General features: G+C 39.0%; 2 protein-coding genes across 3 annotated transcripts; one reads left to right on the forward strand and one right to left on the reverse strand.

The window, feature by feature from the left end:
• Positions 1-4,078: 4,078 nt before the first annotated feature.
• bglapl (bone gamma-carboxyglutamate (gla) protein, like) lies at positions 4,079-6,098 on the forward strand. The gene is made up of 4 exons (XM_054779550.1): positions 4,079-4,232; positions 4,861-5,184; positions 5,478-5,571; positions 5,650-6,098. Exons 1-4 carry the CDS (start codon positions 4,172-4,174, stop codon positions 5,750-5,752), a joined length of 582 nt encoding a protein of 193 aa, XP_054635525.1. The 5' UTR covers positions 4,079-4,171; the 3' UTR covers positions 5,753-6,098.
• Positions 6,099-11,117: 5,019 nt separating this feature from the next.
• LOC129183146 (sodium-dependent phosphate transport protein 2B-like) lies at positions 11,118-23,025 on the reverse strand. 2 transcript variants are annotated; one of them, XM_054780062.1, is made up of 13 exons: positions 22,748-23,025; positions 20,824-20,860; positions 20,646-20,714; positions 18,161-18,289; positions 17,943-18,086; positions 17,755-17,866; positions 17,298-17,490; positions 13,497-13,592; positions 13,308-13,428; positions 13,077-13,244; positions 12,876-12,992; positions 12,114-12,238; positions 11,118-12,037 (listed from the first exon to the last, which is right to left on the reverse strand). In XM_054780062.1, the coding sequence occupies exons 1-13, from the start codon at positions 22,778-22,780 to the stop codon at positions 11,513-11,515; spliced, it is 1,869 nt and encodes a 622-aa protein (XP_054636037.1). In that variant the 5' UTR covers positions 22,781-23,025; the 3' UTR covers positions 11,118-11,512. The 2 variants fall into 2 exon arrangements, with proteins under 2 accessions (XP_054636037.1, XP_054636036.1); XM_054780061.1 differs by having other exon boundaries at positions 20,646-20,756.
• Positions 23,026-24,037: the final 1,012 nt, after the last annotated feature.

A 24,037-nucleotide genomic window follows, 5' to 3' on the forward strand; every position in this document is an offset into this window, starting at 1 on the left:
ATCGAACCCTCGGAAAAGTTGGGTTTTTTGCCATCTTTGAGTCCTGACAGGACCCCCGATGAATGGGGGGTTTGGCCCACCTCCCGGGCTGGAAAAGTCTTGTTTCAGCAACTTGAAAAAATGCAATTTTGTGACAATGCCGGCACTGAAAAAACGGGCGAAAATTGACACCTCGGAAAAGTTGGGTTTTTTGCCATCTTTGAGTCGTGTCGGGACCCCCGATGAATGTTTGGGGGGTTTGGCCCACCTCACGGGCTGGAAAAGTGTCGTTTCAGCAACTTGAAAAAATGCGATTTCGCGACAATGCCGCACTGAAAAAACGGGCGAAAATCGACCCCTCGGAAAAGTTGTGTTTTTTGCAACAAGAGACGTCTTTGATTGATCCTCAAGCAAACATGTTTACCTCTCTGTCTGCAACATCCCTCACTGTCTGCTTGGCTTCATCCTCAAAGAAAGAAGCCATCCACAGACAATGTCCTTCCTGTCTTTTTAGGAACATTTGCGGCAATTGTTTTGTGAAATGCATCCACAAAAAATGAGCACAGGACTAGACATTGAAATTACAAGGCTTGCTGTCCAAGAAAAATGTCGGACACCAGGAATAACGCTAGACTAGGAAACAAGGACTTCAAGGTCAGCCTTCACGATGAACACAGATGATGGATGACACTTTGTTGGCTGCTTGGGACTCTCTGAGGCATAAAGGCCTCCATAAAATGTACTTCTAAAACCAACATTTAAATGTACGTTGCCATACAGTTTAGATTAGTTGTTTTCATAGGATGTGACCCACATCTTCATCCACACTTGAACTGTATGTCACATCCAAAGCCACATACATATCACTTTCATCCAACACATAGGGTTTACTTATATTTAGCTGTATGTATGCATGATACCATGAAGCCTTGGCTTGTATGTGTTTGCTTGGAATTGCCAAGCGTTGGCCCCTGCCAGGTTCTGGTCCCTAAATAGTGCCTGCCCGCGGCTGTGGCGGGATGCTGCAACACTCTAATTAAGCCCTGTCACATAATGAGCCTGACCGCTGGTCCATGTCACTCGATTAGTAGCTTGTGGTCCGCTCAGACTGTAGTTTGGGGTTTGTGTGGGTGGGACATGGATGGCATGTGGGGGCCAAGGAGTGCGGTAAGATGATAGCAATAGCACAGCTGCCATCCTTGACCCTGGAGGGGCTCTATTAAAATACAATCACATTCTATACATGGATTTTACACATCAGTAGCAACGCTAATTTGGACTTTTATGGACGTGTTATTGTATTATTGTGAATCCTGTGACCAAGGGAGAGGACTGAAACACATGTGCATGCGACATACAGTATGGTGCAAGTTTGTATAAAGTTTGTAAAGCATTATTAGAAGAATTAAAAACGACAACTTGTGTGGATGCATAACAAATATGGGGATTGGAGAGGGAGGATTACTGAAAAGTAGAGATGCTGCGATCAGAGTTTTAATGCTGCCGATACCTATACCGATCATCCATGAGTGCAATCGGCCGATACCAATTAGGGGTGGGAATCTCTGTCCACTTCACAATTTGATGCGATTACGATTCAGAGGCCTGTAATGCGATGATAAAACGATTATCGGTGCATCTTGATGCCTCTTTTTTTATCAATAGTTTGTCAGTTTTTTCATGCATAATTTTTTTTGACATATAACTTCTTTTTACTCACTGTGTACTACTAAAACAAAGCATATTTGTCATGATCCACAATTAAAATAAACATGAAACAGATGAATTTACTTGTATTATCGTTTAGTAATTGGAAGGTCACATGTACTAACATATTTCTCATTGCACAAAGCCAGCAGAAAAAGTCAAGTTCACCAGTAGCAGCATGTTTAAACAACAAACTTCAGCATACTCCGAGCAACCAACATAAAAAATCTTGTGAGAGCTGCTTTTACAACTACTACTAATTTTTGCAACGTTTATTTTCATAGCGTATTTCAACCCAAACAAACAAATGTGCTTGTTTTACCAGAACATTAACAAACTCCTTTCTTTCTAGTGTTCTCACATTATCAACTGAAAACCTGAATGAAAAGCAGGCTTGGGGGGGCTCCCTCGTGCCATCGGGTACCATGCACGTTGGTGACCCCTGGGCTATATGATATGAAATGGGAACCATACAATTTAGACAAAAACGTATTTGATTTTTTCAAAAGCACTGGTGGTCTTTAAGGAGAATTTGAATGCGAGAGCAGCTTGATGGCCCTCCAGCAGGACCCCAGGAAAACCCGGTTTCCTCTCGGGATGAGCGAGTACACCACTACAACAGGGAAATAATCTGTCAGCATTGTTCTATTCGTAGTTTTCTCAAAAGCATCGTGACGAGCAAAGTTTTCCAACTGACTTTACATGACCAGCCAAATTAGAAGCAAGCAGATGGGAAAAAACAAAACACCGGCAGTGACCGACGCAACACGAGCCGTGTACAGCTCTGTCTTGTCTAATGCACCGCGTACGTAACGAAACAATTCTACCAACTACCTTTAAATATCATACAAACCGAAATACAGCGAAATAGAGAATGTGAGCTCCTCTCTCTGGCTGTAGCGAGTCTGTCTAGGGAGGGGCGGTCGCTGTGTGTGACTGGCCAATCACAGAGCGTGAAGAGTGAATACATAAGTACAGTAGTTACCCAATGAGGATTTTCCTTCATCACGATTACGGATAATGACGAGCTGTGCCAAACACATGCAGTGCATTACGACTGTTCAAATTCCAAGCTTATGTTCAAATTTGGAGGTGTAAAATTCTGAATTTTTCCACTATATTACTACTTCTCGGGTTTTTTATTAGAAAACAATCAGAAAAGACAAAACAAAACATTATAAAGCTCTTTTTTTCAGCCCCTTTCATTTCAGCCCAAAGTGCTCCAATTATTTACTCAGAGTGATTTTTTGGGGGGGGAATGTAGTCCAAATATTTGGAAAGAATTTTGCACCATTCTACGGGGTACGGGTAACTTTTCGAGCAAGAGCTCTCAACTGGTCTTATGGTCATTAACTCATCCACCCAATTTTATAGAACCCAAATGAAGGAAATGAATTTTTAATAGTCTGTAATTTTTTAAAAACTGAAATTACATGTGCAAATTGCAAATTTCAGAGCACATTATTAAGGAAATGAGGAGGAACATGCATAAAAAAAACAATAAAGTAAAACTGAAGATTAAAATAAACAGCTAAATTAGACATTTCATTTATTTCTCTGCATTTAGCATTTTAATATTCATTTCAAATTATAAAAACCAAAAAAGTCATACATCAGCTGTATATTCATCTTTTCATGTAATTTTTCAGGAGCTGCTGCAACCCCCTTTTGGGCCCTGACCCATCAATTAAGAATACAAATGCAACACTAACACATTTAGAACATTTAATATGGCTTTACTGAGAAAAATAGAAACACAAAATGCAAAAAAGAATGTATCTAATATGAAATGATATACCGTATGTTAACATTTTACATGTAATTTCCATTTTTATTTGACTAACTTTACTAGACTATGCATGACACTGGGCTTTTCTGCACATAGTTATACTAGTACAGCAGCCAATGCAAGTACACTGTGCGTGAAATCGTATGAAAAATACACCAAAAATGAGACAAAAACACCATTGTTGCAATTTCCTTTATCTGTCCTGCTGTTTACTGTTTTACTTTTTTAAATAACATCATTTAGACAGCAAAGCTGCTGCCTAGGACTTTTGTCCGGTACTGTATGTGAGTACATGACGACTGTAGCAGTGATTTATTTGGGCTTTAGCTCATCTTGTTGCAACCACTGAATGTCAAAGAGGTAACATCATTATGTAACATTAATTTGATGAAAACACTCACCAGTTCCCAGACAGCACATGGACCCTAAAGCAGCAGGCCAAGAACATTTTAGGGCTGCGCTGGGCTGAGTGAATTCTTGGAGCGGGTGCCAGGAGTGAGTAGGAGTTTCTGTGGCAGTCCCCCTTGACAAGTGCAAGAGTTGACATGTGATTCTCCAGCCAATCAGAGGACCACCTCATTGTCTGACAGAGGCCGCAGATAACAGTATATAATGGACCTCGCTTCTGGACGGTAGAAGCAGAAGAACCAACCAGCTCGGCCAAAGCACCAAGAGAAGACATCTAAGGAAGACACCATGAAGACTCTCACCATCCTCGCCCTCTGCGCTCTCCTCTCAGTGTGCTGGTCCACAGGAGGTAAGGAACATCCTAGGGAACCTATGGCTCGAGAGCCAGATATGGCTCTCAGAATTTTCTTAAGACAATAAAATTATTCATTTTTTCGCTGGCATTTTAAAGTAAAACATTACAGAAATCAGTGTTAAATGTAACGTTCAAAATATACAACTTTATTATGCATTTTAATCCATCCATCCATTTTCTACCGCAATGCAGCTGGCCAGCTGTCCTTCCGATATTTTCTGGGTCAGACACCAAAACTCGATTATTGATTAATGAGAGGTCAAAAAGTAAACTTCCCTCCTCCGATCAAATAGTCAGCTAGCGAATGCTGCGCAGCAAACCCCGATGATGCAGTGCAACCATGCAGCACCAGAAGTCGCATTAATGCTGAAAAGTATTTCATTTATTATCGGTTAGCTTCAGTATAGCAATATTATTTAAAAAAATAAATTCAGAAGCTTATTATATTCTAAAATTGTTGGCCTTGCTTAAAAATGCACGCATTTAGTGTTAAAAAAAATGATATGCTTGATGCATTTTCAAATATGTGTCTTTCATGTTTCCCGACCCCTGTCCGAGAACATCAACGTCAATGCTTGAAGGAACCTCTTCTCATGCCTTGTGTTGTTTGTCCTCTCACCAGTTGTTGAATATGAGGTTTACGTGGATCACGACGGTGACCACACCGACCACGGGGTCGCTGACACCGGTGACAACGGTGTGAATGGGGACAACGGTGACAACGGTGACAACGGTGACAACGGAGCCAACGGTGACAACGGTGACAACGGTGACAACGGAGACTCTGCAAGCAACTCGGACTCATCCTCAGACTCATCTGACTCGAACTCATCCTCAGACTCATCTGATTCAGACTCAGATTCCGATTCTGATTCTGATTCTGATTCTAACTCCGACTCTTCATCTGATTCTTCCTCCTCTTCATCCGAATCAGCCAGTACTGAAGGTAAACCATCTAAACCTTTGATTCTCAAACTGTGGCACGAGTACCACTGATTGTATGTGGGCTAAATGGTGGTACTCCAGAAAACCATGATGGTTAGTGGAGGTTGAAAAAATGTTTTGGAGGTGGTACTTGGTGTAAAGATTTGAGATGCATAGACTGCTATTGTTATTTGCTAGTCCAGCACCAGCAAGGACTACGTATGCTCCATATGAGCATACGTAGATTATGTTTGCATGTGAATATACACCACCTTGACTTCTTATGTCTTACGTTTATCATGTTATTCTCCACAGACTCTCACGTGGTCATGAAGCGAGACCTGGCTGCTGTTATGTTGAGGAGAAGACGCCAGGCCTCAGGAGTCCTCTCCCCTTTCCAGGTTGAGAGGTAAGAAGTGTCTCGTACTTGGCTTCCCTTCTCTTAAAAGCATCAATGTAACGCAAAGTCTCCCGTCTTCTCACGCAGCCTGAGAGAGGTGTGCGAGCAGAACATGGCCTGCGACGAGATGGCCGAAACACAGGGCATCGTGGCGGCCTACACCGCCTACTACGGACCCCCTCCCTTCTAAGCAGGACGCTCACACACGAACAGTGTTGTTTTTCTCTCTTTTATTCACAGTCAGTCCCAAAACGGAGGTCACAAATTTTTTGCACAAGTGTGCGGTTTTAGGCCTCTCCAAGGACCTCCAGAGAGGTGCACAAGGAGTACACAGTAGCCCTCACATGTTGAAATTAATCGTCACGCCCCTTACTATAGCACGATGAATGGTGGTACCGATGTATTTATTTATACCAAACTTCTTCTTACTCTAGCCATGAGCTCGTAGGTGTACTGTAGTGGCTTTGTACAGCGTGTGTGACATATGTGTGTGCATGAATAATCTGCAGTGGACGTAACCACACATTGCCTCTGGATTTGAAAGAAATAAATTATTTTGTTTGTCCAAATGGTGACTTTGCTCTGCTGTGCTCTTTTTCACCGCCACGTGTCAGCATCTATCAGACATGTGATTAATAAATATCCCATACGACTGTGATATGACACAAATAATTAACTTTGGTATCAGCATTATATGAAAGGCTGTATAATCATTTGTTCATACCTCGGAGTTGACCGGGTTCAGTAGGAAATATTTAATAACCTTTCAATAAGCTTCAAGCGTTGGAATACTGTATATTGTACACTATAGGCAAAGTCCATGCCTTGGTTAATTTACCATATTTACTATTTACTACTAAACAAAGGAACTTATAAAAACTAGTACACAGGAAATGAGTAGAATATAGAATGAGTAGAATGTATCTTCGAACATTTGTATGCAGGAACAACACATTCAGCACAGATGTAAATGGGATTAAATGATGGAAGGGATCGAAGAACTCAAACATGGTACTGATACGAGCCATTTGAAGAAGCAAGCAGCTGATGTTGACAAGGAAGAAGAAGAATGCTGAACCACACTGACTGATATCGTCATTACGAATTCTTCCTTTTTACTTTCTAATTCAAAAGATACAAACTATCAACTTCACTACTGTGTTGTTTATTGTGTGTGACTCGCATTCACACTCGTTTTTCGGACGCTTCCACAGTCCACATTTTTCAACGCATTCCAAATATTTCAACACAAAAATGTTCCACTTATTCACGCAATGTGTGCTCTCTTCTCCGTGTTTCTAAAATTTCCACAAAATGTTTTTCAAACATCCACAGTTCCTACATTTTTCAACAAATTCAAAACGTTCCAATGATGAAAACGTCATTCAAAGTCATTCAAACTCTTCCTCTGTTCATTTTACATTTCAGCACAATTCCGCATAGACTCCAGATTTTTACATTCATTCTACTCCCAATTCTTTCTACACTTCCACTCATTTTACCTTCATTCAACAAATTTAGACATTCACGTTCCAGTTGAACATTCATACATTTCAACACCAGTTCAGTACAGCTTCAGCTCATCTTCCAAAATATGCCTACAGTCATCCTACATTTCAAAATTCAACCATTCTACAATATTTTAGTTAAGCTTCTGCATTTGCAGTTCTGCATTTCAGGCATTCAAGCGCAATTTCGACTCTCTAGTTCATCGTTATTTGTTTTCAGGTCAGTTTGCCCGTGAACATACTGTACATTTCTTTATCCATCCATGTGTGTTAATGACAGTGTATTCCTTTTCTCTGGACCAGCTCTGTAGTCATCTGTGCATCATACGATGCAAAGTCAGAGCTCTGTGTTTATTTACTTATTATTGTTTGTTAATATCAGTTTTATTTGGATTATACTCGTGATTATCCACTCACTACATAATGTTAGAACTGCTGAAACAAACAACAAACTGCTTTTTCCTGCTCTTTTTTGGACATGTTGACTTGTGCAAGTGTAAACATCCATTCATGTACTGCTACGTAAATTGTTTTCCACGTTCAAAATAAACTATACTATTAGCAAAATAAATGAATAAGAATAAGAATAAGAATGTATAGTCAAACCTGTCTTAGCGGCCACCTTTATAGAACGGCCACCTGCCTATGGCAGCCACTGAAAAATCCCCCCCACCAAATTTACATGTTATAGACCCTGTGTATAGCAGTCACCTGTCTAACGCGGCCAGCGGCCACCCATTTTGTATCCCTTGGTCAATATCTGACTGCATATAGCGGCCAAATTACCAACTCAATTAGAAGCTTCATGCACGAAAAAGTTTCGTTTTTCAATCAATGAAGGCGTCGTGTGTAGACTTTAATTACTGAGTCCTAGCTCAGTCACAATCATTCACAAGATCCACACAAACTGTCAGTTGTTCCACATAAAAAAGCCGTCTTCTTTTGAGCTTGCTATTTCCTGGTCAAACATGTAACTTTAAGAGCATTTGCACCAAAACATTACCGCAAATTAGGCTGGGAACAGGACGTGCTCCCAGCGACGCTACAATAAAAAAAAAAAAAACATACGCTAGCATGCATGCGGCAGCGGGAGCAAAACTGAGTTCGGTTGTACTTACTAACTGAAGTATTTTAGAATGTACTCACGTTATTTTTCATCAATCCTCATCCACAAATCCATCAAAGTCCTCATCTTCTGTATTCGACACAAAAAAAGCCGTCTTCTTTTCCGTTCGCTACTAGTCTGTTAACTTGTCAGTGTTATTCAGTTCCGAAGCAAAGAAGGAAACTTCTCCTGTTGCTTCTGCCAACTTTATTTATTGAACGCGGCCACCAGACAGCAGCTCAGAACACACACACATCTCTCAGCATCGTCTCTCCTTCCTGCTTGCCCACAAGGCAAAGGTTAAACAAGCCCCAACAAGACATAGCTGTCCAGCCAATGCCTGTAAGAAATGACACCGTTTATTTCCTGGTGTGCACTGGTCAATACTGTAATGCCGCTTGTTGTGGGGAAGGAGAGACTCACGTCGCCGATGCACTTTAATGGCTTTATTAACAGCGGAGAACACTGCAGGACTTTACATCCACGCCAACATAAACACACTTCCCAACTCTCTCGAAACTCACAGCTAGCACTGAGCCTAGCTCTCCTGCTCGGGACGCCCACCGTCACTTCCCGTCACTTCCTGATGAACTAAAGCTGTAAAAAGTAAAATATTAAAAACAAGCGTAAGACATTACTAGCACAGCTTTGTTCTGTGGGTCGTGGATATATTCTATCAGTTATTATTAAGCCTCTAGCTTCCTTTTAGTAAGTAAAAACCTTGGCTATGATTGCACTACATTGTCATGTAGACCTACAAAGTACACTTGGAAGAACAAGAGGTGAATAAATGTATTGCAAGTGATGTGAAACTGATGAGGGGTAGGATTAAATAAGCTTTGCTTCTTCCTACTCCTTTTTGGACATGCAAAATTGTGAATTGTACTATGTGATGTGCTACTGTTTGACTCATGCATGTTCAGGATTAAAACCATGAACCATGATAATAACAAGCCTAGTAGTGCTGTACAACTTTTATCCGCAGTCCGCAGTGCCCTCTACTGGTCAACATTATTATTATTATTTTTTTCTCCTTTTTTTTCTTTTTTTTCTCTACTGGTCAACAATCAAACTGGACGCCAACCTGTCTATAGACACCACCTGTCTATAGCGGCCACTTTTGCAGACTCCTTCTAGTGGCCGCTGTAGACAAGTTTGACTGTATTTCATTCTATATTTAAAATTATGTTTTAAATTTTGTGCATATTATTATACACATGTACGTGTATACATATGTAAATAACAATCAATAAACTAATACTAATACTAATAGCCTGTAGTAAATATCATAGTTTTGATATTGTATACTTAGGTTATTTATTTATTATATATTATATATCGTTTAATGTTAAGATATTTTACATGATACTTGTATTACAGTGTTCCCTCCTTTATCGCGGGGATAAGTAAAATCCGCGAAGTAGCCAACTTCATTTTTGTTTACAATTATTATATATATTTTTAAGAATGTAACACCCCTCAACATACACTTTATACACTTTAGTCAGACAATGGCATTTTCTGACGTTTCTCTCTCGTTTAAACACTCTCAAAAAAGTTCAAACCTTTGTTTGAATTTGACTGATCAACCTTAATGATCAACACAAGAAATTATTACGTCATTCACACATATTTCACTCCTGTGACCGTGCCTTTTCGTCCTGGCGCCGTTCCACTGAAGATTCATTGACAAGCTAGCAAGCTAGCAAGCTAGCAATGACACAGGAGATTGACTGACAATGGTCCATAGCTAACCAGGACGCAGAAAAAAATGGGTGGTGCAGACAGACGAGAGACGGAAGACATAGACACTCAACTTCCCACAATGCAATTCTTCTTAAAGGGCCAGGTTCGGCCTGTAGCGGCGTTCATACCTGTAATGAAAAAAAGAAAGAAGCACAAAAAAAAACAACTTTTTGACTGACAAAGAAATAGACAATTCATCCTAATACATTAACAACATCAGCAATGACTGAGATGCATTTGATTGCATTTGAGTGTGAAACAAGGTGAATTACGACAATGGATAAGATTAGCGTTAACTTTAGACAGCTGTAGACACCTGTTACACACCGTCACAGTCACACGTGCTGCTGCCTCACCAGTATTTGAAAGGACACCATCCAAAGTCCAGGAAATGTGTGTGCGTGGGTGTGTCTATATTGACAAATGAACAATCACACGTATGTTAGCAGCACATAACGTGACAGGACATGTGAGGTTGTATGTCAAGCTTTACATGTATAGTTAAAGGCCCATATTATTTTTATATACATACAATATTAAATGCATGTCCGAGGGCCCACAATACTGTAGTGTATTGGAAGTGTGTTGGCCAAACTCTAGCCTTGATATCTGGAATTTAAACATGTTTAAAAGCGCTTTTAGGAAGCCCTACTGGGAACATGTTTTGTGTGTCTGTAGCTTTAATGTTAAACAGCTGTGTTTGTCCACGCCTGTCTCTGAGTATGTGATCTACTTTTTACATATACACTGTAGCGTTGTACTTGTCCAACGTTGTGGGCTACAGCGTGAACATCATTATATTAGTCGCTGAAGAAAAACAAAATGATCAAACTTAAAGCTGCCAAGTCTGTAGCTGACTGATGGATAATTGCCAGAGCTCCAGGCTGCAATTGAAGATGTGTAGCAAAGCCTTTTTTGTTTTTTAACCAAAGCTGTCCTCTGTGAAGTGGTGGGCATATAGACGGGGCGGGCTCATCTAGGTAGGGGCGGGTCAGAGGTGGGGTTATGAGAACATTTGCTGAAGAACCCAGAAATTCAAAAGCGACAGTTTTAGCTCCTCTTCTCTCAAAAGTGGAGCAGTAGACTCCTTCTAAAAAAGGCTTGATGGACACATGATACTTTTAGAACATCATGAAAAAGCACACGCTGCATAATAGCAGGACTTTTCATGTTTAAAAACTTTATTTCGATGTACATTCATATCATGAAAAACAATATATTCTTTGAATATAATCACTTTTTTTACAATTACAAAATCATTTGTACACCTTAAAATGATGTTTTATTGTATTTTTTTTTACAGTGAACAAAATCTATAAGATCCAAAAGGTGAAGGCTGATGACAATGAAGAAGCACTGGGATTTCTTTTTGGAAATGAAAGAATGAAGGCTGCACATAGATATGGTTTATAATTTAGACTGTAGTAGATGCTTTTTGTCTCAGTGATTAGTTGACAGCATGAAAAATGCAGATTATTGTCATAAACTCTTGATAATCTCACAGTTACTCCATTATCCAGCCGTGACTTTAAGTAATCTAGAGAAGACATAAATACTGTGCAATAAAGTGCCTCTTTGCATTCAACACAACTCAAAGTTTGGTCATTTTCAGAATGTTTATGTCGTTTTCCGCCGCTTTCTCTTCACACATCGCAGGGTTATCATACACTTCTATCTGCTTGTGGTCTCGCTGTTTGTCGTCGTCGATGTGGCAGCATTTGCAGCAGCAGCAGCATTTGGCAGTGATCGCACCCACCACTTTGTCCCAAGGTTCCAGAGAGTGAGCCCAAAGCGGGAGGAAGTCCCACGACCTCAACCTCGCAGGCAGACACCCAGGCTTCCTTTTTTGCAGCACGTTGACCGCTATGATGGCTACGAGCAGGGCCAACAGTGGGCAGGCCACACCCACCAAGACCTGCCACCCTGCAAGTGACAGGCTGAAGACGAGGAGCGGCAGGAGGAAGAAGCAGAAAATGATGTATACACCGGCGAACCAGCGGTAAGAGGCCGTGATGTTGCCCAAGCCTTTGGCCAATCGGATGGGGAGTCGGGTGAATGGGATTGGATACCACAAAATGATGCCAGAGATGTTGAACAGGAAGTGCACGAGTGCAATCTGGAGGAAACAGAACAAGACTTTATTAGCATGGAAGCAAATCACCAATATTGTGTGTTTGTATAGAAGAACAGACCTGCAGAGCGTTACCCAGTGTATCTCCTGGACTGGCCATGGCTGCCAGGATGGCTGTGGTGGTGGTGCCAATGTTGGAGCCCAGAGACAACGGATAGGCTCTCTGTATGCTGATCACACCAATGCCTGTATGTATGAAGGTGACGCGTGACACTCGTCACTTATCTAATCGATCAATAAGGGAAAGATCGAAAGATGTATGGACTGGTGGTTAGCTGACTGGCGTATGGATGCTCAAGTTGGAAAGAAAGATAACGGATAGTTTGTTGGATGACTAGGAGAATGGATTTATGATTGATGCATGGTTGGATGAATGGGTGAATGCATAGATGACTGATGTGTGGAGGGATTCATGTGTGGGGATCGGGTGAATGGATGCAGGCAAGGATGAAATAATTGGTGGACACAGAGAGGGATGGATGGTTTGTTGGATGAATGGGTGAATGGATAGATGACGGATACATGTGGTGGTCGGGTGAATGCCTAAATTCACGGATGGATGAGTGATATGTAGATGGATTCGTGGATGAATGATGGTTGAACGTGTGGGTGAATGTATGATCGGGTAGATGAATGCACGCTTGGATGGCTGACCAGATGGATAAATGGGTGGATAGATGAGCGACGCATGGATGGATGAATGGATGGGCATCAGGGCTGGTGCTGGTGGATTTATAATGAGTGCAAGGATGGATGGGTGAATGGATGGAAATGTGTAGCTGGAGGGCTTAACAGATGTGCGGTTGCGTGGGTGAATCCTCACCAACAAGCGGAGTGATAGCGGAGGTAAAAACCGAGCTGCTCTGCACGATGAACGTCATTCCAGCTCCGACTAAGATGGCAATGTAACCTGTGACCCACCCAAACGGGAATGGGAAATCTGTAACCACACACATGTGCACACAGCCTTAGTCCACATGGAGTCTGTTGTCAGCGTGAAAGCAGACCTCGCGTATCCACTCACCTGTGTTGAGTATTTTCTTGATGACCGAAGCCACTTGACCCTTCAGCATGGAGTTGAGCAGCTTGACAATGAGCAGCAGACAGGAGCACAGCACCAGCAGAGAAAGCGCCAGGAGGATCAGACCCACCACAAGGTCAGACAGGTTCACGTCTACGAACAAGTGCTCACCTGACGACACAAGAAGAAATCACATTGTGATACATGTATCCGTATGTGCAACGGCACGCTTACATTTCCTGACGTTGTACGTCTGTGAGATGTTCTTCAGCGTGAAGGTGTAGTTGCCATCAAACCAACACGCCGAAGGAGAGGTGCAGTTCTCCGGACCAGGGACTGTCACATTCACGGTGCTCTGAATGTCAGCAACACTTTTAGAACATTTCAACTATTGCATGGTGATTTTTGTGTGTTCGATCCTACCGTGTTGGTGTAGGTTTGGCACCATTTCTTGATGAGACTCCTGTTCCGGGCTGCTGGGTCTCCTGTGGCGATTTCACTTAAGACAGACTTGTCCAGCTGTTTCCAAAGAAAACGACATGCACAGTTTTGCTTTAAGAAGAAGAAATGCATTATTATTGAAGACCACAAAGTATCCCACAAGATATCCTCTGCATATTCCAATAAATACATTCCAATAGAAGCACTATTAGATTGATTCCACCTGTGGACATTGCAGTATCATTAACTTACATCTTCTGATGTGTATTTCCAAAAGGTTCGATTTTTTTAAATACATGTAATAAAGGAGTAAGATGTTACTGGTATGAACAAACATGATGTCAGCGGATTTTAAAAAAAAGCCTTTGTTATTTGTTATCGATCACAGCAGATCAAATATACGGTGGAATTTCTGAAGTCGAATGCCTCTAAAGTTGCAAAAAACTACTGAGTGTCATTGTAACATTTATAGCTGCAACACAGTTTGGTGCAAAATAAATAAAATGAGGTTCCCCAGGCTGGTGAGGTTAGCGCCTCATGGTGGTGAATGTGTTTAATTCATGGGAGCATTTTAGGGTTGTGTTTTCTGTTCTTACTGTGTATTTGATTGTAAAGAGTTTAGCTCAGAACCTCAGGTTCTGCTGTCTGAATTGTTTAGAGAGCACTCATCAATACCCAATACTCTGGTATTGTGAATTTTAACTACAATTATCGTTACATTTGCAACTTTAAAAAAAACATTACACGGCAAAATATATATATACCTGTATATATACGCATGAGTATAATTGACTTTTCTTTTCTTACACATTTAATCATTTTCCAGTGTTTTTGCTACATTTTTGCTGGTTGGCTGGGAGAACATTTAAACATTCTTAACTTGTACATGTGCAAAAATAAGTTCATAACCTTTCGTATTATGACAAAACAGCAAGGAGGGGAACCATATGAACCAAAGCAAATAAGGCAGAGAAACATACGGCTGAAGTGAGCAAATGTGGTTCCTTGCTTTTTTGTTTCTCTTTACATCATAATAGTAACATTTCTGGTTACATTTGTATGACAGTAAAGAATGCTGAAATGTGACTTAAAACATAAAGATAATCAAAGTTTTATCTTAGTTTTCCATTAATTACATTAGAAAATCCTGCTAAATTATTTGAAACAGGCTGTCCGTTATTTATTATTATATTATGACTAAATAAACTTTACTATCCTGGACTTAATTAATTAATAGTGAGGCATTATATTATTAGTGACGTGTAATATTAATTATTAATATTAAACATCCTTTTCCTTTTCTTTTCTTTAAAAAACTGGTCATCTGGAACATGGAAGTGAACAAACGATCAGTAACTGCTGAGACATGGAGGAGAGGTTGGATAAAGTAAGCTCTGCTTCTTCCTACTCCTTTTTGTCCATGTTGAATTACACAAGTGTATGTAAGTTGGTTTAGAAGTAACCTAGACCATGACGTGTATACTCAGGGGCAGACCTGCCATTAGGCAAACACAGGCAATTCTAAAAACTGATTATTGATTTTTTTCAATTTTAAAGTACATAGTTAAATCTTAATTCATGTGCTGAAAACTACATCAAAATGCATAATCTTTTAGTGTTTCGATCGCTGCCCCTCCCTTCTCATGCAATGGACTATTCCATGTTACCACGCATGTCCGGAAGACGGGAGCGAAGCAAGCAAGCTTGCTGGCGTGGAGTTACCCCAGTAGAGTGGAGAAGGGGCGAAGGCGAGTGGAAATTTTTTTTTTTTTAATCAAAACTACAGAAGGTGTCAACCTTTTTCACAGTCACAACAAACGTAGGCTCGAGTACAGCAGCACCGCTAGAAGATGAAGCTGAGAGTGGCGCGTTCATCACAAACATGTGAGTATTAAAGCGGTAAAATATGTTAAATATCGCTTGATGTTCTTATCAGTTACAGTAAAAACGTTGAGATGATTGACTTGTTAGGTAATAATAATCCTCCAGGAGGAGTTTAAGGATTTTATCTAGTTCAGGAAATATGAGTATTTTGTCATATTCACACTTTTTAGAAGATGATAAACATTAACATTTCAAATCTTTCTTGGGGGGGTATATAAACATGGCTATGTAACTAGCAACTTAAGCTGACGGACAACTGGAACAGATTTCAAAAGCAGGAAAAAAAAGTGGCCTCAATTACATTTTGTACAAATTAAAAAATTAATAAATAAATAAAAATAAACCAAAAAAAAGGATGTGAAGGCCCCCAATGACTACACTGCAAAAACAGCCATATGTGAAAGAAGCCCAAATTATATTAAAATAAGACAACTTTTCTTATTTCAAGCAAAAAATTTTGCCAATGGGGTAAGCAAAAGTTGCTTGGCTAGAATTCTTATAACTAGAATATTTTTCTTGTGACTTTTAAGAATATAATGAGTCCTAAAATAAGCAAGTTGTTCTTAGTCACTTAGCTAGATTTAAGTCAAATGTTCTTATTACGAGGTAAGAAGTACGCCAAATGCTCTTACAAGATTCTTAAATTGAGACAAAATTTGCTTTTATGAGGCTCGGTTTAAGCAAAAAAAATTTGACATATTCTAGATGTAGACGTACTAGACGTAGTCTCCACTTAACATGAATATGGAAGGAAGCCAGTACACGGGGGGGAGTGTGTGAGTTCCATACAGATGTCTTCCAACGGGGATTTGAACCCAGGTTGCCTGGCTGATTGTGGGGCTAACATGCTAACCACTCGGCCACACTTCTGTTCAACAAGCAGGAAGCAAATGATATGGATGGAAGTTTTTGATTGAAAAAGAGTGTGCTTGTATCTACGATTCACTTGATTTAGAAACACCTATTGTCATAAACACAAACAGAATTCTTTTTTTGGCATGAATTGCATGTAAAATCACTCGTTTTTACATTTATAAACCACACAAAAAGAGAGTAATATTTTCTTGAAGTAAGTTTAATAATTTTACACATTCATACAAATATTATGACTAGATTTAATTTAATAATAAATTTAATTTAATAAATTAATTAATTTAATAATTAATTTCATTTAATAAATCTCGGTACGCTCTATGAAATTTGCTATGCAGCCTTCACATTGGTCCAAAATCAGCAAATCTTTAGGTATATTTTCTGTGTGTGAGTCCATTCTTAAATTTAGAAAGCTTAGAAACCAGATTTATTCTTAATTTGAGGCAAATATTCTTAATCTGTTGTTGAAGAAAAATCAAAATAAGGTTTTTATCTTGTTATTACAAAAAAGAGCTCATTTCTGGCAAAAAATAATCTCAGAAGAATTGGCTAGCGATACTTTCTTAATATAAGATTACTTTTCTTGAATAAAAATTGCATTGTTGTTCCGAAATCAGCAAATCTTTAGATATATTTTCTGTGTGTGAGTCCGTCCTTAAATTTAGAAAGTTAGGGAGGCAGTTTTTGCTCTTAATTTAAGGCAAATATTGTTGTATATTGTTGTATACTGTTGCTGAAGAATATTCCAAATTACGTTTTTAGCTTGTTATTAGAAAAATGAACTAATTTAAAAAAATATATCTTCATAAGAAATGGCTGGCTGTACTTTCTTAATACAAGATTATTTTTCTCAAGTGAAAATTGCTAAACAAGATATTTTTTTCTTTTTAGGAAAAAAAATAAGAAATGGTTGTTTAAAATGGGACTTTTTTACTTAATTAAAATTTTGTTTTTGCAGTGTAGGTTTGCCTCGAGCCCCCAAATGACTAAATTCCCCCCTGTGTATGCTGTGTCCCTTTTATTGACCTGTATGATGGAGTCTGTCAGGACATCCGTGATGACATTCAACAGGTCGGGAGGATCCCCGCTCTGGATTTGGAAGGAGTCAATGATGAGCTTGGTGACCACGTACAAGTACCCGGTGGCGACCTCTAGAGGCAGCAGCACCAGCACAGAGAGCCAGTTGAAAAAGTCGTGCACTGTGGCCCCTGCAAATGCCCTGCGCATGCCATAAAAATCCATTTAGATACAGTAAATGAAAATAGCGATGAACTTTGATCTGTCAGTTGGTAGCAACATATGTTACTACTTTGAGTGTATATCAGTGCGGTCCTGTTGACGTGATAACTACTGTGTCTCTTTTATGACAAATCAGTTGATTTATTGGGCTACTTGCTGCAGCACTAAAGACATATTATCAGTGGCCTTGTGCTCACATTGTTCACACTCCAATTCCAACACACCTTAGGCCTCAAATTGTTACCTGCGAAAGACGCTGCGGTCGCCAGCCTGCGTCATGGCCACAAGTGTGTTGGTGACCGAGGTGCCGATGTTGGTGCCCATGATGATTGGAACGGCCAGCTGGACTGTTAGCACTGCACAAAAAAAGTACAATTCTTCACCATCATCTCTGCGGGTCTTCTGCGCTGTTATGTGAATGTTTGTGCTCACATCCAGATGAGACCATGCTGACAACAATGGAGGACGATGTGGATGAGCTTTGAACCAGCAAAGTAACAAGGACACCAATGACCAGACCAGCCAGAGGGTTGGACAAGACAGAATTGTCCTGGAAGATATCACCTGCTGCTTTACCTGCACAGACAAAGTGGAGGAATGGCTTTTTCCGGTGCTTTGTTGGAACATCATATCCTGTATTTATGTCTTACCTCCAACAAGCTGGAAGGCCGAGCTGAGGATGTCCAAGGAGCAGATGAACATGTAGAGGAGGCCCAGCAGCACGACTAGTTTCACCACTGACACCACCACCCTCAGCACCTTCCCTTGGGTGTCCAACGCTGACACATGCAAGCAACTTATGATTAACTTTATGGTTAGTGCATGCAAATAATAGTCATTAGGGATGCTCTGATCAGAGTGACATCGGCCGATACCAATCACATGGATTAACTGTACATTTTACAAATGATTCATGATGAGGGGTGTTGGTCAGGGCCGGCGTTAGACAAGTGCCCCCGGCAAATAGGTAAATATTAAAAAATAAACATTTGGGCGAATTTTTTATTTTTTTTTGCCTTTATTTGTGTGAAACAATTTTTGTACTATTTGACACAAACCTGAATTTAATTTGACCCATGTTTTGGAGAAATACAAATACTTGGGAAGTAAACTGTTCAATAATTATTTTTTAGCTCCAAATGAACAGAAGAGAGATCCCTGCCATGGTATCACCACCATAAGGCTGGACACACGATGTGTTTATGCTCATTCAACGACCACTCACAAATACAGTTTTGAGGACAAGACATCATTTGTATAATGACAACAAGAGAGTAAAGTTGTTTCGTGACACTTGAAAAAGTTAGCACGTGCCCCATGGACGTGATGTTCACTTGTGGCTTCCCCGTGGGACTCACCGCATTGTTTGTTTGTTTTAAAAACAAAATGTCACTGTGTTAAAAAGTCACATTTGGAGTCCGACGACCAGAAGCTAGCTCTTACTAACTTCTAGCTGCTAACAAAGATGCAAGAATACCGTTAGCTAGAAGAAGGGGGCACGGGCCATCTACTTAACGCCATGTAACTGCTTGCTTGGCACTGCTGGATTTTTTTTTTCTTACCTTTTATACCTTTTATTCTTATGTGGTGCAATGTACAGGGGGTTGTGTTTGTTATGTTATAAGACTTCATAATAAAAATATTTTGAAAAAAAGAAAATGCAAGAATAGTCAAACTGAGGCCTATGTCAATCATGTGTTTTTTTTACGGAAATCCAACGATATTGATCGGTGGCCAATCGACCAGAGCATCCCTAATAGTAAAAATATATAAAAACACTGCCTATAACATATAAATCCGAAATACTTTTTCACTTCTACTACCATTGTATTACACTTGTACTGCATTTTTGTCAACATACTCCTTCATTTTCTCACAATTATGCATACATTTTGAAGCATGGCTTAATGCTGTGACCGGAAAAAAAAACTGCTTTACCTAAAACTTATGTCTAACCTCATGCGACTGTATTTTGTAAGTCAAGCAAATAAATATCAAATTGATCCAAAGTTAACTTTCATTTTTAATTCAAAGTATGCTTGCATGGAACTGGTTGGCATAATTTAAGTAAAAGCAATGTTTGTTTTTTCTTTTTTTTATTATATGTGCCCTGCGATTGGCTGGAGCACAGTCCAGGGTGTACGCTGCCTCTCGCCCACAACTCAGTTGGGATAGGCTCCAGCATGCCCCCCCCCGACTCTAGTGAGTACTAGCAGCATAGAAAATGGATGGATGGATTATAATACTAATACTAAAATAATAATAATAATAATAATAATACAGTTGTTTGAGCTTATGGATAACTTGTTAACAGATAGATTCAATGCAATTCAATGGTAATAATATCAATAATATAGTTGACAAAGGAGAAAATAAAAACATATGAAGTATATAAATGATATTAAATAAATAAAGCGAATGAATTAGTGATTTCTGGTTCAGAATCTATTTTGTTTTGTTCAGTACTGAAGTGTTTTTTCCCACTGTATGTTGTGTGTACGTTTTATATCAGATTTCCAGCTCATTTTGTCATAATAATAATAACTAATACCAAGGTACCCAAAGACGCTTCAAATGAGAACAGCATGAAACACAACAACAACAGACAGTATAGACAATAGCACAAGAGAAATAAATTCAAATAAAAAAATGTCACAAGAAGCAACATAATAAATAAATACAATTGAGAAGAATCAGTTATTTTCATCGATACACCAACGTCAACCAGTTCCACGCAACTGCATTATGGTAAATCATGCAAAAATAGGTTAAATGATAACATATGTTCTATATTATATTATGTAATAATATAATATGTAACCTAATCCTAACCCTAAAATAATTCAAACGCTATTTTTGTAATTAACATAATGACGTGTCAGCCATTCATACATGCCATTCCATTCTTTACGCATCTGCGACTCACATTTACGACAAGTCTTATCAATATTTTTATGTTATGCGTGTCATTAATTCATCATTATATGACGCCATATCAGCTGGGGGGGACGCACCCAACATATGCAGTTTGTCTATGACACGTCTATGACAAAACTGCACGGTGCCAGTTTTAGGCTTTCAGCATTTCAATTAGTGTCAGTGATTTGAAATATACTATCTAAAAGTCCTCCTCACCTGACCATGGCACCCCCGTGTCCTGCAGCTCAGGAAGGTCCCATGGGTCTGCTTCTTCTGGCTCCCCATCTATCAGAGCCAGGGTGGAGTGTGCAGGACTCCCTTTATTCTCTATTCAAACATAAACATGAAATACTATATATTGTTTTCACAACAAATTACCATACACAAAAGTTACCTTTGCTTTTATTGCTCTCATTTTGATCCTCCACAGGCTGAAAAAGAAGAGCAGAAAAGGATCAGACAAAAATTAAAAAACAGAAAATGAAATAATAGAAACAATGGAAAAAGCATCCAGTCAAAACAACATAAAATAAAACAATATTGCTAATATATTTAGTGTGTTGTATATATACTGTATGTATCCTAAATCCAATACAATAACTCCACTGTCACATTTCCCCCCTTACATCTATTGATCATTTCATCACGTGGTCTCATGGCCGCAGTAAAATTCCATTAGCAGCACAGTACAACACGGAAATGAAGCAGAATGGATTGCTGGAAAAAAAAGTGCTCCAGTCACACGAAGTAATCTTTAATCCATTTGCTGTTTAAATATTTGCTGCCGTTCACTTACTTACTGATGAAATAGAGAAAGCATAGAGCAAATTAAATATAACAAACTGTACTAAGCTATATAAAAATGTTTTAACCGATTAAAAAAATAATCATTTCAATCATTATTATCTAGATCATAATTAGTGTAAATCTTTTTTATATACAGGTATAATAATAATAATAATAATAATAACTAGGAACCGCTGGCATACTGAGGGACCTGGTTGGCCCCTGAAGACATGCTATAAAAATTGTGATAATAATAATAAAAATAACAGTAATAATAATAACAACAAAAATTCCCGGCCTGCTTGGGCTTGCTATCTGAGTGAATGACTTGGTGGCTTTTGGCCATTGCCAACTATTTTTTCAGTTAAAATACCAACGATGCTAACAACTAGTTGGTTGCTAGAATGCTAAGAACCTCCAGGGATATATTGTGATAGCATGAAAACATCTTGTTGCTGCGATAACTGGTTGCTAAAGTGCTAAATCTCAATGTGATATGCAAAATGCAAAAATGCTAAAGCTAGCAAAATAGGTACATAAAGTACTAACACCTAGTTTGATTTGGGGAAAATCACCCAAAAATGTCAATGCTGATAGCTAGCAGGCTAAGCGTTAGCATTCTAGTAACCTGCGTGGATATAACGGTATTATCCAAGCACTTCATTTCCAATATACAAAATGCTAAAATGCTAGTAGTACCTAACAAGAGCTAAGTACAATAAGTGCAGTTCTATAGTGATTTTGCATATTTGCAGTTTAGTATGATAATATTGACTAAAATATGAGCATGCCAGCAATTAGCATACTGGCACCTGACGAGATAGCACTCAGTATCAAAAGTGCCTGAATGACTTGAACATTTCGACATTGGAATTGATTGAATTGATTGGGAAATGTGGAAGTAGTAAAAATTCTGAGGCTCAAAGGGAAATGATGTAATGAATAATGTGAAATTACAGAAAAAAAACAGGAACTTTTGACATCCATCATGCCCTGAACAAACTGAACATTTTCATCTTAGAATGATTTGAATCAAAAACAAAATTACAACCAAACGAACAAATTCTCCATTCATTTAAATGAATGAATGAATTAGACGTTCAAAATTGTGGAATCTCGGGAAACTCCTCACCTCTTCTGATGGCAACCGAACAAAAACCAAACATTTGACCAAAAAACGTTTTCTCCATTGAGAAAATGCAGACATATGTCAATAAAATGAGATACTAAACGTGTTTCTGCCTGACCATATGCTTGACCGTCAGGGCATGACAAAGGCGACACAGCCTCAGTAAGTGTACCTAATCTACTGACCCATTTTCCACTTTTTTCATAGGTAATGTTGACATGGTTGCACCGAATGTCACCAAATATAAATATGACTCAAATCCAGCAATATAACATGTGCGGGGAGTTTTCGAACTATGTATTCGGAACTAATTGCACGAAAAATGGCAGAACTATTTTAAGCAATATTAAGATGTGCAATAGCAAAGCGAGCAGGTCCATAATGATAACAATAATATGCTCACCCCAGGTACATTCAGCACATCCATGCTCTCCATGTGCCGCCTTCAGATTGACAAATGTCGCCTCCACACAGGTGGAGTGGAAAAGGTGAAGGAGGGTCCGTTGAGGCCAGCGGAAGCCGTCACATCTCTAAAAAGGTTTGACCTCTCACAGATAAGATGAACACACCTCTCAAACCTTGGTGAGTCTCTGTAATCTCTGCTGCAGGTCGTGTTGCAATCTAGGTGACATTGTTGTATACCTGGATGTTTGCGCTGGAATTGGCACAAACACTGTCTGACTATCCTATTGTTTGTGTGTGTGTGTGTGTGTGTGTGTGTGTCTTTTTCCGAAAGGACAGGATGTGAAATGTGTCATTCAGGCTCCACTTGACACAGTATGTGTGTGTGTGTGTGTGTGTGATCACTGTGACAAACTATTGATCTACCCATTGGTTAACGCGCCAATGTGCTAAATTTAGACTTGGAAATTAAATCCCACTTGGTCACATATAGAGCTCTAAGTCAAACAAAGTTTCTAATGATAGTTAGAGTAACTTGTATACAACCATAAGAGTGAGCTAAGCAATCCACGGTTTAGGCCTTGAGTGTTGGACTTGTGTATTGTTCTGAGGAATGTGGTGATGTCAAGTATCTTCCATGCACAAACTGCTTTTTACCTCAATTCATTTCCATGTTTTCCTTCAAACTTAGTGTTATATTATTCGTGTTCCCTTTATCTTGACATTGAAACATGTAGACATTCTGTAAAACTATTAAAAATATACTTTTTTTGGCCTTTAGCAATGCTTTTGCGAAATAGCGATTAGCAATACCGCCTAGATGTCGCCATTACGAAACAGCGTAATGGCGACATCTAGGTGCTGTACAATGCTATTGCTACAATGGATTCATTTTTATTATTTTTAAATAACAATTTAATTTATTATACTAATTATAATGCCATAACGGGAACTTAATTTATTCTCTCCTGTATATATATATAGTTTTTTAATTTATTGTAATTGTAGTTGCAGATTAAAACCAACACAATAGTTGAATTTTACTTTTGTACATACATTCGGTTTTCTTTCCAGATGCTTTTTAAATTATTATTATTATTATTCGTGTTTTAAAAATTCTGCTTTCATTTTTCTTTTTCTTTTTTTTATTTAATGGATATTTTATTTTAATCTTTTATTACTAATAATTGTACAACACAACTGCATTTCTTAGTTTAACACAAAATATTAATGTATTTTATGTGCTATATATTATCAATGTATTTCATTTTATGCCTTGTTTTTACACTAA

Source organism: Dunckerocampus dactyliophorus, chromosome 6, assembly GCF_027744805.1.
Source record: "Dunckerocampus dactyliophorus isolate RoL2022-P2 chromosome 6, RoL_Ddac_1.1, whole genome shotgun sequence".
Classification (NCBI taxonomy): domain Eukaryota; kingdom Metazoa; phylum Chordata; class Actinopteri; order Syngnathiformes; family Syngnathidae; genus Dunckerocampus; species Dunckerocampus dactyliophorus.

Bases quoted from the DNA above. Each gene is read 5' to 3' on its own strand.
- bglapl (XM_054779550.1), top strand. From the start codon at position 4,172: ATGAAGACTCTCACCATCCTCGCCCTCTGCGCTCTCCTCTCAGTGTGC. The intron at 4,233-4,860 runs GTAAGGAACATC...TCCTCTCACCAG, and splicing joins AGTGTGCTGGTCCACAGGAG to TTGTTGAATATGAGGTTTAC. The intron at 5,572-5,649 runs GTAAGAAGTGTC...CTTCTCACGCAG, and splicing joins TCCCCTTTCCAGGTTGAGAG to CCTGAGAGAGGTGTGCGAGC.
- LOC129183146 (XM_054780061.1), bottom strand. From the start codon at position 22,780: ATGGAGAGCATGGATGTGCTGAATGTACCTGGG. The intron at 18,290-20,645 runs GTGAGGAGGACT...TGCATGTGTCAG, and splicing joins CACGGGGGTGCCATGGTCAG to CGTTGGACACCCAAGGGAAG. The intron at 12,038-12,113 runs GTCTGTTCTTCT...TGTTTCCTCCAG, and splicing joins CACTGGGTAACGCTCTGCAG to ATTGCACTCGTGCACTTCCT.